Below are 14,099 nucleotides of genomic sequence, written 5' to 3'. Positions count from 1 at the left end.
ATAGATTTGTGGATGTCAGACTTCATGGATGAAGTCTGATGGGATTTTTCATGTAATAAAAGTTCAACCCCGGAGCCACTTCAAATCCATCCAGCTGGCTTTTCAAGCATAGTAACCAGATGTGATGGAAGTAACCCAAGCTGAAAGCCAAAAATCCCAGGGTCGGGTTCTGGCTTCTGCCATTGTGTCATTAGGTGACTTTGGACAAGCAACGTACCCACTCTGGGGGCCTCAGTATCTGTGAAGTTAAAGAGCTGCACTTCATCAGTCCCAAGTGCCCTGATGGATCTCTACTTCTAGGTTTCTAAACGAAATACCTGGAACTGACCCCTTACGGTCTACTTTTGGCTAGATCCAAATGGTCCCAAGACATGCCTCGTGTCTTGGGAAGAGACACGAGTAAGGGCTAGTAAAGATCCAGGAGAACTTTTTGGAGGTGGTGAGGGATCCAGGAGGCCCTCTTACAGGTGATGAAGCATGAGTCTAGCTTTAAATAGCGGAACTTCGGAGCAGCGCAGGGAAAAAGCAGCATGCTGGGCAGGAAGAAAGTGGGTTGTCCTAGACATCTCCAAACCCAACCTGCCAGAAACTCAACCTCCATCCCCAAACCGGAAGAAGAATTCCCTACTCCACTGAATTCCCTACTCGGTGGATTCCACTTCTGGTGGACTCCACACTTCACCAGAAAATTTAACAAAGATATCTGAATATGAAGGAAAACATTTAGGATTATCAATTACTATCTCCATACCATTCCTTTACTACCACGTAGAGTTAAAAAATATTAAAATCACATAAATGTGCTACAAAATAAACTAGCAATGGAATGACACCATTAAAATTCTTTGTTTTGGTGTGTTATATTTTGGATATTGAACTCACTGTTCCTGCCAATAACCGGTAACAGAACGACACTAAAACTACGGCAAAGGCGGTCCCGCCCCCAGAACTTAAGTCGTTCCGCGCTGGTGTCCTTTAAGGGGAGAGCCGCCCTCTTTCCAACGTCATTTCCGCTTCCGGCCGCGAGCGGCCATTTCCACTTCTTCCCTGCGACTTTTCTCGGCGGAAAGTTCTTTTCTGAGGTCGCCTGTGCTTCTTGAGGAGGGACGGTACCACTGAACCGCAGCTATGGTGAGTGCGTGCGCCTGGTTGAAGAGCCAGGAAGTGGGAGACTCGGGGTTCTGTTCTCTCACTAGCTTGTCGGCTTAGAACATGCGCGGTCTCGCCGGCTCGGTGAGGGGTTCGAGCTCGGACGGCCGAGTAACCCCAAGCACTGTCTTTTCTCCCGATCCGAGGTTAGAACGCTAGAGATGAGTCCCGGATTCTGTGATGGAGCGTCTGTCAGCAGTTAGTGCTCCTGGCCGAAGGCCTCTGGTGAGCGGAGAGAGGGCATAGCCTGGCCTGGGAGAAAGGGACCAACCCACGTGGGACAGAGTAGAAAGTCGAATGAGAAATTTTGATTTTATTGGTTTTATATTTCTTTTGGAGGGGTCGCTAGAGGATGATGTGGAACCCTGGGTTTGGATCAACCTCCCCAGCTCCACTTTCCCAATGCTGAGGTTCAGGAGAAGGATATCTCCTTGGGTCTGCGCCTAGTGCCTGTCGCAAGTTACGTGTGCCAGGGATTAAAGGGGCCTTTGGCGTTTGGAGGGAACCCCATCCTGGAATGCAGGAAAGATTCCTCCTGCGAGGCGGTAACCTCAGAAATCAAAAGTCCTGGGAGCACCACGTGCGAGGATCCTCTAAAACTCTTGATGGTCTCAACTTTTTAATCAGATCGTGTGCCTTGGTACTTAGTTTTGGTCGGCACTTAGTAAGGAGGGAAGAGTTTGCAAAAACAATTCGACTTTCATAATGAGGTTTAATCCTTTTAACGGTTCTTGGGTCCCAATGGATATCTTCCCTGCTGCTCCACCCCCATTTTGAGGTTGGTATTTGCTGAGTCTAGAACTTGAACCTTCTAAACTAGTGGTCATTTTTCGGAGTTCCTTGAATAGTTTTGGAATCAGGTGGTCTCAGTTTAATAATACATTTAATTGCCTTTGCGCCTGGTATGGAGAGAGTGAGCGTTCAGTATTTGTTGTAAAATCAAAACTTGCAGGTTTTGGCTGTCTGGTGTATGAGGAGAACAAAGACATCAAGCTACGGGTTAAAGTTGTCTAGCAGTAAGATTTCATTCATTCACTCATTTAATTAACCCTTGGAAAAATTAAAAGGTGAATAAATACACCCTAAGCAACTTTCAGTTGCTATTTATAAGGTCGGTGGTTTGGCTTTAAAATTGAGTGGAACTTTTGTTGTTGTTGTTGTTGTTGACTTTTATTAAACCAAGAAAGTGACTCCTCTTTCAGTTCAGTTCAGTAGCTCAGCCGTATCCAGCTCTTTGCTACCCTATGGACTTGCAACAGGCCAGGCTTCCCTGTCCATCACCAACTTCCAGAGCTTGCTCAAACTCTTATCCATCCAGTTGGTGATGCCATCCAACCATCTCATCCTCTGTTGTCCCCTTCTCCTCCTGCCTTCAATCTTTCCCAGCACCAGGGTCTTTTCCAGTGAGTCAGTTCTTTGCATCTGGTGGCCAAAGTATTGGATTTCAGCATTGGTCCTTCCAATGAATATTCAGGACTGATTCCTTTAGGATTGACTGGTTTGATCTCCTTGCAGTCCAAGGGACTCTCAAGAGCCTTCTCCAACACCACAGTTCAAAAGCATTGATTCCTCGGGGCTCAGCCTTCTTTATGGTCCAACTCTCACATCCATACATGACTACTGGAGAAACCATAGCTTTGACTAGACAGACGTTTGTTGACAAAGTAATGTCTCTGCTTTTTAATATGCTGTCTAGGTTGGTCATAGCTTTTCAGAATCTGCCTACAATGCAGGAGACCTGGGTTGGGAAGATTCCCTGGAGAAGGGAAAGACTACCCACTCCAGTATTCTGGCCTAGAGAATTCCATGGACTGTACGGGATCACAAAGAGTTGAACACAACTGAGTGACTCACTTCAGTTTCTTCCAAGGAGCAAGCGTCTTTTAATTTGATGGTTGCAGTCACCATCTGCAGTGATTTTGGAGCCCAAGAAAATAGTCTGTCACTGTTTCCATTGTTTCCCCATTTGTTTGCCATGAAGTGTTGGGACCGATGATCATAGTGGATCTCCTGAAGTCTTCCCCTTTTATGCCTTTGATGTTTATTAAGAGATGAGAGTCCTAGTTCCCAGAGATGGGTGATTGGAAGCTACAGTAAAAATATCTTGGCATTTTAAAAAGTATATTTATGAGGAGTGATAGGAATTAAAGTGTTTCTGGGAACTTAACTGTTTAAGAAGCGGTTAATTGTGACGTTATTGGTGAGCGTTAGATTTTGATGAGTTAAAAACATAAGTTGTGATTTCTCAGTAGCCATCAAAAAAATAAAGATAACTCCAAATCACTAGAGTGGAAAATGGCGGGGGCGGGTGGGGTGGGTACACGACACTCGAAGGAAAGAAAGTACAAGTAAAATGAGGATGACATAATTACAAGAAGAAATAGATATGCAGTTATGTAGCATTTAATTGATTGTGAAGCCAGAACATCAGTATGGAAATAGAAGATGTGAATAACACTATGAATAAACGTGGATCTAGTGGTGGTAGTGAAACCAGTGAATACTGCACCCGTCAATTATAGAAGATAAAGATTGATAATAATGTAGACCATATTCTCTCAACTAAAATGCAGATGACATAGAAACAAAGTGTAAAGAAGATGTAAAGAACTCATGGGTCAAATTGAAAATAATAAGGGAAATTTGAAAACAGAACTGAACAATAATGGAAATACCAAATATCAGAGTATGTAGGGTACAACTAAAGTATTGGAACCTAAGATGGGGGGGGCCACTAAAAAGCTAGGAAAAGATCAAAAGGACAAAATAACATGAAAGAAAAGCAGAAATTACTGAAATAGAAAATATATCTTATTGTAAGGTGGACAGAATCAGAAGAGTATTTGAAAAGTCCCCTCTGATGAGATTAATCAAGAAAATATGAGCAATGTGATATCTATAAATATAGAAACTTAGAGGAACAAATACCTGAAAAAAACAGAGTCAAAACGAATTAACGTAGAAGTAGGAGGGCTGAATAATAGTAAAGAAACAAAGTTAATATTCTATGTTAATTATAATTCAGTAAGAAAAACTAAAGTTTTGTTTTTCTAACTAAAACTTTTTTAACATGGAAAAATTTTAAGTGTAAGTTGCTGAGTCCTGTCTGACTCTTGAAACTCCATGGACTTCGGTCCACCAGCCTCCTCTGTCCATGGAATTCTCCAGGCAAGAATACTAGAGTGGGTAGCCATCCCATTCTCCAAGCGATCTTGCTGACCCAGGGATTGAACCCTGGCCTCCTGCATTGTGGCATCTGAGCCACTACACCTACTTTAAACAATAGCTTTATTGAGATAATTTCATACCATAAAGTTCCGCTCTTTAGTATGTGAGTCAGTGGTGATCAGTTTGTATAGAAATATCAAATAACAATGTTGTGTGCCTGGAACTAACATAATATCATAGGTCAGTTTTGCATCAATTTTAAAAACAAGTGTGTAGTAGAAAAAAAATAAGTGTATAACTCAGTGGTTGTTCTTATATTTACAACCTTGTGCAACCAACACTAGAAAAACTTTAAGAGTAAAGGAGAAAAGTCTTAACTCATCCATCTCATACAAAAAATATGATAGAATTCAGTGACAATTCATTTATAAAAGTTCTTAAAATATTAAGGAATAGGGTGAATTTTCTTAAGCTGAAATATCTGAGTAAATCTAAAAGATACTAAGGCTTTTGGAGAAATTATAAAGCTTTATTTAAAAGCACTAAAGAGTTAAGTAAATATATATGCTTAACTGGTTTGACAGATTCTGTATCTTAAAGGTGTTTTATCCTAATTGGGATTACTTTAAATCTACAAATCAATGCTATCCCAGCAGGCTTTTTCTTTTTCTTTCTTTCTTTTTTTTTTTTGGTAGAATTTGAAAAAGCTAATTAGAGAATGTATGTGCGTGCTCAGTCGCTGTTAGTCGCTTGGCCATGTCGGACTCTAACAAAGAAGTATATAGCCCACCAGGCTCCTCTGTCCATGGGATTTTCCAAGCAAGAATACTAGAGTGGCTTGCCATTTCCTCCTCCAAGGGATCTTCCTGACCCAGGGATTGAACCCGCATCTCTTGAGTCTCCTGCATTGCAGGCGGATTCTTCACCACTGAGCCACCTGGCTGTATGAAGAAGAGCAAATAATTAGAGATCTTTCCCACTTAATGAAACATGTCGAAAGTGAAGTCGCTTAGTCATGTCTGACTCTTTCCGACCCCATGGACTGTAGCCTACCAGGCTCCTCTGTCCATGGGATTTTCCAGGCAATAGTACTGGAGTGGATTCTCATTTCCTTCTCCAGGGGATCTTCCCGACCCAGGGATCGAACCCGGGTCTCCCTCATTGTAGACAGACGCTTAACCATCTGAGCCACCAGGGAAGTCTCGAACTTCCTCTAATTTCTCATCACCCTGGTACCATGACAGATTGACCCAGTGCGTTGTGTTGGTGTGTGGGACCAGGCTTCCGGGTCCGAGTGGGTTCTCGACGTCACTTCCGCTGACTTCACTTCTAGTTCCTCTGCAGCGGTGGGTTGGGGGGTCGCTTCCAAGCTCTTGGGGGATCAGGCAGGAGACGTTCAAGGCAGACTCAACATGGTGAGTATATCCACTGGGCCATCGCCCATGGGTCACCGCATGCCACAAGCTGCATGCCGCACTCCAGCTTCCAAACCCAGGGTTAGACCACATCACTGCTGGCAAACTGCTCGGTGCTCAGGAATGGTAATGTGGGCTGCATCCAGGTTATGTATATAATAAAATACATATTTGTAAAAAGAATCACAGGGAAAGCAAATGAGAAATTAATAAAAAAAAAAAAGTCGAGAGGTGAAAATAGGGTAGGAGAAACGGAATAGGCGAGGCACCACTGAGTTTGTTTTATATGTGTTATTTTGCAACGGATCCAATGGGGTTACATTTTATCTATAGGTATTACAGCATGCGTCTGTAAAATGAGAAATTTCAACAACTTCGATGCCACTACAATACCCCCAAATTTAATAATTCGTTAATATCAAATATATAGTATTCTCCCTTCGTTGCCGCTGCTGCTAAGTCGCTTGAGTCGTGTCCAAGTCTGTGCGACCCCATGGACTGCAGCCTACAAGGCTCCTCGGTCTATGGGATTTTCCAGGCAAGAGGACTGGAGTGGGTTGCCATTGCCTTCTCCTGGTTGCTGCAGTTCAGTTTAGTCGCTCAGTCGTGTCCAACTCTTTGCAACCCCATGAATCTCAGCATGCCAGGCCTCCCTGTCCATCACCAACTCCCAGAGTTCACTCAGACTCACGTCCATCGAGTCAGTGATGCCATCCAGCCATCTCATCCTCTGTGGTCCCCTTCTCGTCCTGCCTGGAGTTTCAGCTTTAGCATCATTCCTTCCAAAGAAATCCCAGGGCTGATCTCCTTCAGAATGGACTGGCTGGATCTCCTTGCAGTCCAAGGGACTCTCAAGAGTCTTCTCCAACACCACAGTTCAAAAGCATCAATTCTTCTGCGCTCAGCCTTCTGCACAGTCCAACTCTCACATCCATACATGACTACTGGAAAAACCATAGCCTTGACTAGATGGGCCTTAGTCAACAAAGTAATGTCTCTGCTTTTGAATATGCTGTCTACGTTAATTATAACTTTTCTTCCAAGGAGTAAGTGTCTTTTAATTTCATGGCTGCAGTCACCATCTGCAGTGATTTTGGAGCCCCCCAAAATAAAGTCTGACACTGTTTCCACTGTTTCCCCATCTATTTCCCATGAAGTGATGGGACTGGATGCCATGATCTCCGTTTTCTGAATGTTGAGCTTTAAGCCAACTTTTTCACTCTCCTCTTTCACTTTCATCAAGAGGCTTTTTAGTTCCTCTTCACTTTCTGCCATAAGGGTGGTGTCATCTGCATATCTGAGGTTATTGATATTTCTCCTGGCAATCTTGATTCCAGCTTGTGTTTCTTCCAGTCCAGCGTTTCTCATGATGTACTCTGCATGTAAGTTAAATAAGCAGGGTGACAATATACAGCCTTGACGCACTCCTTTTCCTATTTGGAACCAGTCTGTTGTTCCATGTCCAGTTCTAACTGTTGCTTCCTGACCTGCATACAGATTTCTCAAGAGGCAGGTCAGGTGGTCTGGTATTCCCATCTCTTGAAGAATTTTCCACAGCTTATTGTGATCCACACAGTCAAAGGCTTTGGCATAGTCAATAAAGCAGAAATAGATGTTTTTCTGGAACTCTCTTGCTTTTTCCATGATCCAGCGGATGTTGGCAATTTGATCTCTGGTTCCTCTGCCTTTTCTAAAACCAGCTTGAACATCAGGAAGTTCACGGTTCATGTATTGCTGAAGCCTGGCTTGGAGAATTTTGAGCATTACTTTACTAGCATGTGAGATGAGTGCAATTGTGTGGTAGTTTGAGCATTCTTTGGCATTGCCTTTCTTTGGGATTGGAATGAAAACTGACCTTTTCCGGTCCTGTGGCCACTGCTGAGTTTTCCAAATTTGCTGGCGTGTTGAGTGCAGCACTTTCACAGCATCATCTCTCAGGATTCGAAATAGCTCAACTGGAATTCCATCACCTCCACTAGCTTTGCTCGTAGTGATGCTTTCTAAGGCCCACTTGACTTCACATTCCAATATGTCTGGCTCTAGATGAGTGATCACACCATCGTGATTATCCGGGTCGTGAAGATCTTTTTTGTACAGTTCTTCTGTTTATTCTTGCCACCTCTTCTTAATATCTTCTGCTTCCGTTAGGTCCAGACCATTTCTGTCCTTTATCGAGCCCATCTTTGCATGAAATGTTCCCTTGGTATCTAATTTTCTTGAAGAGATCTCTAGTCTTTCCCATTCTGTTCTTTTCCTCTATGTCTTTGCATTGATCACTGAAGAAGGCTTTCTTATCTCTTCTTGCTATTCTTTGGAACTCTGCATTCAGATGCTTATATCTTTCCTTTTCTCCTTTGCTTTTCACCTTTCTTTTCACTGCTATTTGTAAGGCCTCCCCAGACAGCCATTTTGCTTTTTTGCATTTCTTTTCCATGGGGATGGTCTTGCTCCCTGTCTCCTGTACAAAGTCCCGAACCTCATTCCATAGTTCATCAGGCACTCTGTCTATCAGATCTAGGCCCTTAAATCTGTTTCTCACTTCCACTGTATAATCATAAGGGATTTGATTTAGGTCATACCTGAATGGTCTAGCGGTTTTCCCTACTTTCTTCAATTTGAGTCTGACTTTGGTAATAAGGAGTTCATGATCTGAGCCACAGTCAGCTCCTGGTCTTGTTTTTGTTGACTGTATAGAGCTTCTCCATCTTTGGCTGCAAAGAATATGATCAGTCTGATTTTGGCGTTGACCATCTGGTGATGTCCATGTGTAGTATTCTCTTGTGTTGTTGGAAGAGGGTGTTTGCTATGACCAGTGCATTTTCTTGGCAAAACGCTATTAGTCTTTGCCCTGTTTCGTTCTGCATTCCAAGGCCAAATTTGCCTGTTACTCCAAAGGAACCTTCATTGTATATCAGATTGATAGCCATAAGGTAAAATATAGTTTGAATAACTTTTGAATATAGTATTCTGACTGGATGGTTTTAGTTGGATATATTGTGAGATTAAAAGGAAATTTTGACCTCAGTGGGTTTATAGTTGATGGAGGTAGTATTGGTATAGCAACTCTGAAACTATTTTATGTGAATTGCAGGGTAGAATAAATGAGAAAATACTTTGATGTTTTGGAAACCAGGATTCTTACTGAAAACTGAAGATTCAAATATAAAGGAAATAGAACTTTGTGCTGGGTTTCTATAAATTATACTTGTTTAGATTCAGTAAATAAATTAAATGTGTGTGTTTGGGGGAGGGGAAGTAGGGAAGCTCCATATTGTCCCTCTCAGTTTTTGGTTGAAGTTCTTTGTGACTTGTCTGGAACAACTTCGGGTTCAGTTTGACTCGTGCTTTGATTTCCCTGCAACAGACCGAGGCTGACGTCAATCCAAAGGCCTACCCTCTTGCAGATGCCCACCTCACCAAGAAACTACTGGACCTTGTTCAGCAGTCATGTAACTACAAGCAGCTTCGAAAAGGAGCCAATGAGGGTAAGGCAACCAGAGGATGGTCCGAGAGGAGTGTTAACAGCACCGTCCCTGTCTGGGGTCTGGCCTAGATTTCCAAGGTGGAAAGAGGGCTGGGTGCTTTTGATTAGGCCCACCATGGGGAGCAGCAGCGTGTGTGGCCTGCGGGCTAGCACTGGGTCACAGAGATAAGCAGTCACGGATAAGCATTTGAGGGGGTTTCACTGGTAGCTCAGTGGTAAAGAATCCACTCACCAATGCAGGAGACACAGTTAGAACCCTGGTCTGGGAAGATCCCACACGCAGCTGAGCATCTAAGCCTTGTGCCACGACTGTTGAGCCTGTGCTGCTCAGCAAGAGAAGGCACTGCAGTGAGAAGCCCGCACACCACCACTAAGAGAGTAGCCCCTGCTTCCCACAACTAGAGAAAAGCCCAAGCAGCAAGGAAGACCGGAACAGCCAGAAATAAAAGTGTAAGTTAAATAAGATGATAAGGACTTGAACAGTGCTGAGGGGTGTTGAGCTTGCTTGGTGAGTTGCGCGTGGTGTGAGCTTTCCGAAGTATTGATCCTGGCAGATCAGGATGGGGACTCCTGATCCTTGGTCACGGGGCTGGAGAAGTGCCGCACTGCACTGCTTCCTGCTGGTGAAGCTCGGGGAGTGTGGTGGCAGAGGACAGGAACAGAAGGGCTCTTTTTAGGATTTAGAGTGCATTTTGACAGAACTGACGGGTTTGATGTAGAGTTTGAGGAAGGCATTGGAGATTTGATGCTTGGCTCCCTATCTCCTCCCAGGGCCACTGTGGGACAGAGGATTGCCTAGTCCTGGACATTTCTGCCCATTTTTCTTGCACCTGTTTTCTTTTCCTTGGAAATTGCTTTGTTGTGCCTTCCCTGCCCCAGCCCCCATCACCTGTTGACTTCATGTCCTTCTCTCCGCAGCCACCAAAACCCTCAACAGAGGCATCTCTGAGTTCATCGTGATGGCTGCAGATGCGGAGCCCTTGGAGATCATCCTGCACCTCCCGCTGCTGTGTGAGGACAAGAACGTGCCCTATGTGTTCGTGCGCTCCAAGCAGGCTCTGGGGCGAGCCTGCGGGGTCTCCAGGCCTGTCATCGCCTGCTCCGTCACCATCAAAGAGGGCTCACAACTGAAGCAGCAGATCCAGTCCATCCAGCAGTCCATCGAAAGGCTCTTGGTCTAAACTGGTGGCCTCAGCCGCACTCCCAGCTGACTCCTCTGCACCCCCACCCCGAGTTATGTGTCGTATTGTCTGTTAGCACGTAGTGCTTCCAGATACCTTCTGTTGTTATAAAGTATTTTAATGCTCAGTTTGGTTTTTGCATTTTTGTATTGTGGTCTTGTTTTACAGGTTGTCAGCTCCTCCCCTAACTCCCCTTCCTCTCTGCCATCTTATCCTCCCTTTTAGAAAATGAACTAATGCCCAGAACAGGTGGAACAGGCTGGATAACACCACTTAAAGGCAGGGAAGAGCCGAGATAGAGAATTGGTTGCAGCTTTCAGGTGCCTGCTTCCTACTGTGCAGGGCATGATGGCATAACTGTCTGCTTGTACCCCTCGTTCCCGGCGTACAGGATCGTTGCACACGTATCTGAATCATCGAGGGGTTTCCTTTGCTCTGCAGGGCGTAATGTGTCATTTGGGGAGGAAGCATGTGTTCTGTGAGGTGGTTGGGTGTATGCCCAAAGTGTCGGTTGCTGATGTACCCTGCTGTTTGCTTTTGGTAATGTATTCCCCCCCAGCTCCCACCTTTGCCCCGAGGGTGGCGGGGCAGCAGCATACCAAAGAGACATGCTGCCAAATTCCAGAGGCACCCGGGTGGGTGAGACATGGGCCACTTGACCTAGGTCTTGAAGGCACGGCAGGAGGTTCTGGAATGGAGGATTCTGGGCCCATCACGGAGGACTGACTGGAAGCTGCAGCAGAGATGGTGGAATCCAGGAAGCATCCTCGCTTTGCTGAATGGCAGTTTCTTCAGTGGACCCTTGTACCAGCTCTGAGAGCCGTTCCCCGGGCCTGTCTCCTGCTATGATGTGGGTCAGATGTGTATTCTCTGTCCCACCAGAAGGACAGTGCTAATGTGTCATTCTTGTGAGCATCCTAATAAAGAATACATACATTCATATCCCAGTTTAAAGAAAGTGTGATTCTTGGTAGGTGTCCAGCTGATACTTGATTGAAGCATTAGAGTGGTTAATAGTTTCTCGTAGTTTCTCAGTTTTCACCAGGAAGCTGTGCAAAAGCCGTAGTCACTTCCAGATGACTTCTGGCGGTTCAGAATATTCAGACTTAATCATTGAGGTGTCGCTGTCACTCTGGAAGAGGATTTCTCAACTTCAGCACTGTTGATATTTTTGGTTGGATAATCTTTTCCTATAGGAGCCTTCCCTGTATGCTTAGAATGTAGAATGTTTAGCAGCAAACCTGGCCTTTACCCACTAGAATGTAACCTCTCCAGCAGTGGGTTCCTAGGGAAGCTAAAACTACCCTGTTGTGCTAAAACCTGTTCTGTTCCTACTGGGCTAGTAATCTTCTTGGGCTCACTCCAGCATATGTATCTTTATGTGTCATACCGTAAAAGACTGAAATAATTTAGGGGTGAAGGGGGATGAAGTAATCCAACCTCTGGAATTTCCTGGTGATCCAGTGGTTAAGACTCCACCTGCTAATGCAGGGGTACAAGTTCGATCTCTGATCCGCTAGGGATCCCACATTGCACAAGGCAGGTGGCGGCGGTGGTGGTGGTGTCGCTAAGTCATGTCTGACTCTGCAACCCTGTGGACTGTAGCCTGCCAGGCTCCTCTGTCCATGGGATTCTCCAGGCAAGAATACTGGAGTGGGTTGCCATTTCCTTCACCATGAGGCAGGGGGTAGTAAACCCTTGCACAACTACTGAGCCTGCGTGTTCTAAAGCCCGTGCTTGGCCAACAAGAGAAGCCACCACGAGAAGCCTGTGCACCACAATTAGAGAGTAGCCCCCCAGCATGGCCACTAGAGAAAGCCCTTAAGCAGCAACGAAGACCCAGTGCAGCCAAAAAATAAAAAGTAGCAATATGATCATGTCAGAATTGCTCTAGTGATGAAGAATGCGGAAGTGCTGGCAGGGCCTACAGGTGAGAAGGTCCCAGCTGCATGAGTGTCCAGAGTAAACCTCAGGCAAGACTGGCTTTCATGTGTGATACAGTCAGTTACAATGAAGATTACACACTCAGGGATGGTTTGGGATCAAACCGGAAAGGCTGGATAGTCGTCATAGCTCCTGGTCCATTATAATAGGTGTGTGTTTCCCTCTCAAACGGACTTGAGGCTGGAATTTTGTTTGAAGGCAACGGAGAAGTGGATGACCAGGCTCTCCCAGATTTCATGGTCCTGCTTTGCTTCTACCCTTTTAATAAGACATTAAAAGAGATGTCCCCTCTGCATTCGGCCTGGAGGCATATACACACGTGCACAGACGCAGCGGTTCTCTCCAGCAGCCCCGCCCCCACCTGCCTCTGCGGACTGCCACTCAGGCAGGGGCACCTCCCCGTTCCTCCCATCCCCGCGCGCTCTCGGCGCCACGTTTGTGGCGTGCACGCGCAGGCCATTTTTGCTCAGTGGCCGTGCATCACCACCACCTGCTGGACTGAAGCATGTTTGCAGTCTTAAGAAATTCGGTAAGTTTGTGCCTTTTGAGCACTTTGTCCATTTACATGTTTTCTTATTTTCATTATTCCGCCTTATTATTCTTATCAGTAAACTGAGGCTTGAAAATGCAAAGTAAATTGCCTACTGTCATTTGTATGTGTGTGATGGAGCCAAGATGTAAATCTACTAAATCTGACTTGTGGGCTTACAAGAGCCCAACCAAATTATGTTTGGACATGATGGTTTTTCTCCCAGGAGCTCAACAGCAGAGAAGGCAAGCATCATTAATCTACAGAGAAACAGAGATCACACAATTGCTCTTTATCACAGACCTCAGTGGTTATTTTTCTGACGTCATTCACGTTACCCATGTTTTGTTTGACCCTTGAACTCCTCTCCATTTTGTAAACAGGACAGAGTTTCGAAAAGGACCCTACGGGCCTGCAGGTGTGCAGAGAAAAGCCTGGGACTCTCCAGGTTGCCTTCTCACCAGCTTGAAAGCAAAGGCCCAGCGAGCGGTGGCACTCATTCTTACCCTCCTACTTGAGATGGCCAGCCTGATTTCCATCTACCTCTGTGGCATTGTAACCCTCTCTAGAACCCAGAGTTTTCCAAAAATGTGTCATTTAGCAGGGGTGGTCTTATTTCCCAGCAACAAGAATGAACACTTCCTGTATTAAATGATTTTGCATTATCTTGCTGTCTCCTCAAAAGAATCTAATTGGATAATTGTTTTCCCTCTCCTCGAAATAAGGAAAGAAATCCAAACAAGAATATAACATCTTTCCAAACACACACAGGCAAAAAGACGTTAAAAAAAAATCCATAAAACTCAGAGCAAAGAATCCAAAACTGAAAACCTCTTCCAAGAGTAACCTGATCCTTCCTACACTCACGTCATGAGATGCTCATTCTAGTCTCAAAGACACAAGACCTACAAGCCATCCTCAGAGGATAAAAACCCTTCCAGGTGCCTTCCTTCCTTCTCTCAGGCTAATTCTTCAAAAGCAGTAACTGCAGAAGGAACAAGGAAAGGGGCAGGGAGGATAAAGGAGGGAAGGTATGGGGAGACCCGGAGAGATCCCTCCCCTCCTCTTCCCCTTTTCCCAATCCAAGGACCCCTCCTTTTTCCGTTCTCCCATCAAACCTCTCCTCATCTTCTTGAACTTCCTACAGCTCCCCTGAAAAATTACAGGAATAACTCATTTCACTTACACTGCAACCCACATTCTCAGGGCAACAGAAAATGTGTATCTCT

At 45.0% G+C, this 14,099-nt stretch overlaps 1 protein-coding gene across 1 annotated transcript; it reads left to right on the top strand.

The window, feature by feature from the left end:
* Positions 1-1,022: 1,022 nt before the first annotated feature.
* Positions 1,023-11,300, top strand: SNU13 (small nuclear ribonucleoprotein 13). The gene is made up of 3 exons (XM_068971599.1): positions 1,023-1,131; positions 9,097-9,217; positions 10,135-11,300. Exons 1-3 carry the CDS (start codon positions 1,129-1,131, stop codon positions 10,395-10,397), a joined length of 387 nt encoding a protein of 128 aa, XP_068827700.1. The 5' UTR covers positions 1,023-1,128; the 3' UTR covers positions 10,398-11,300.
* Positions 11,301-14,099: the final 2,799 nt, after the last annotated feature.

This window comes from Capricornis sumatraensis, chromosome 4 (assembly GCF_032405125.1).
Source record: "Capricornis sumatraensis isolate serow.1 chromosome 4, serow.2, whole genome shotgun sequence".
In the NCBI taxonomy this organism is placed as follows: domain Eukaryota; kingdom Metazoa; phylum Chordata; class Mammalia; order Artiodactyla; family Bovidae; genus Capricornis; species Capricornis sumatraensis.
This window is presented reverse-complemented; position numbering and strand designations above follow the sequence as displayed.

What these genes read in the sequence shown, in the direction of transcription:
- SNU13 (XM_068971599.1), top strand. An exon ending in TCGAAAAGGAGCCAATGAGG is followed by an intron (nt 9,218 to 10,134) that starts GTAAGGCAACCA and finishes TTCTCTCCGCAG; the next exon opens with CCACCAAAACCCTCAACAGA.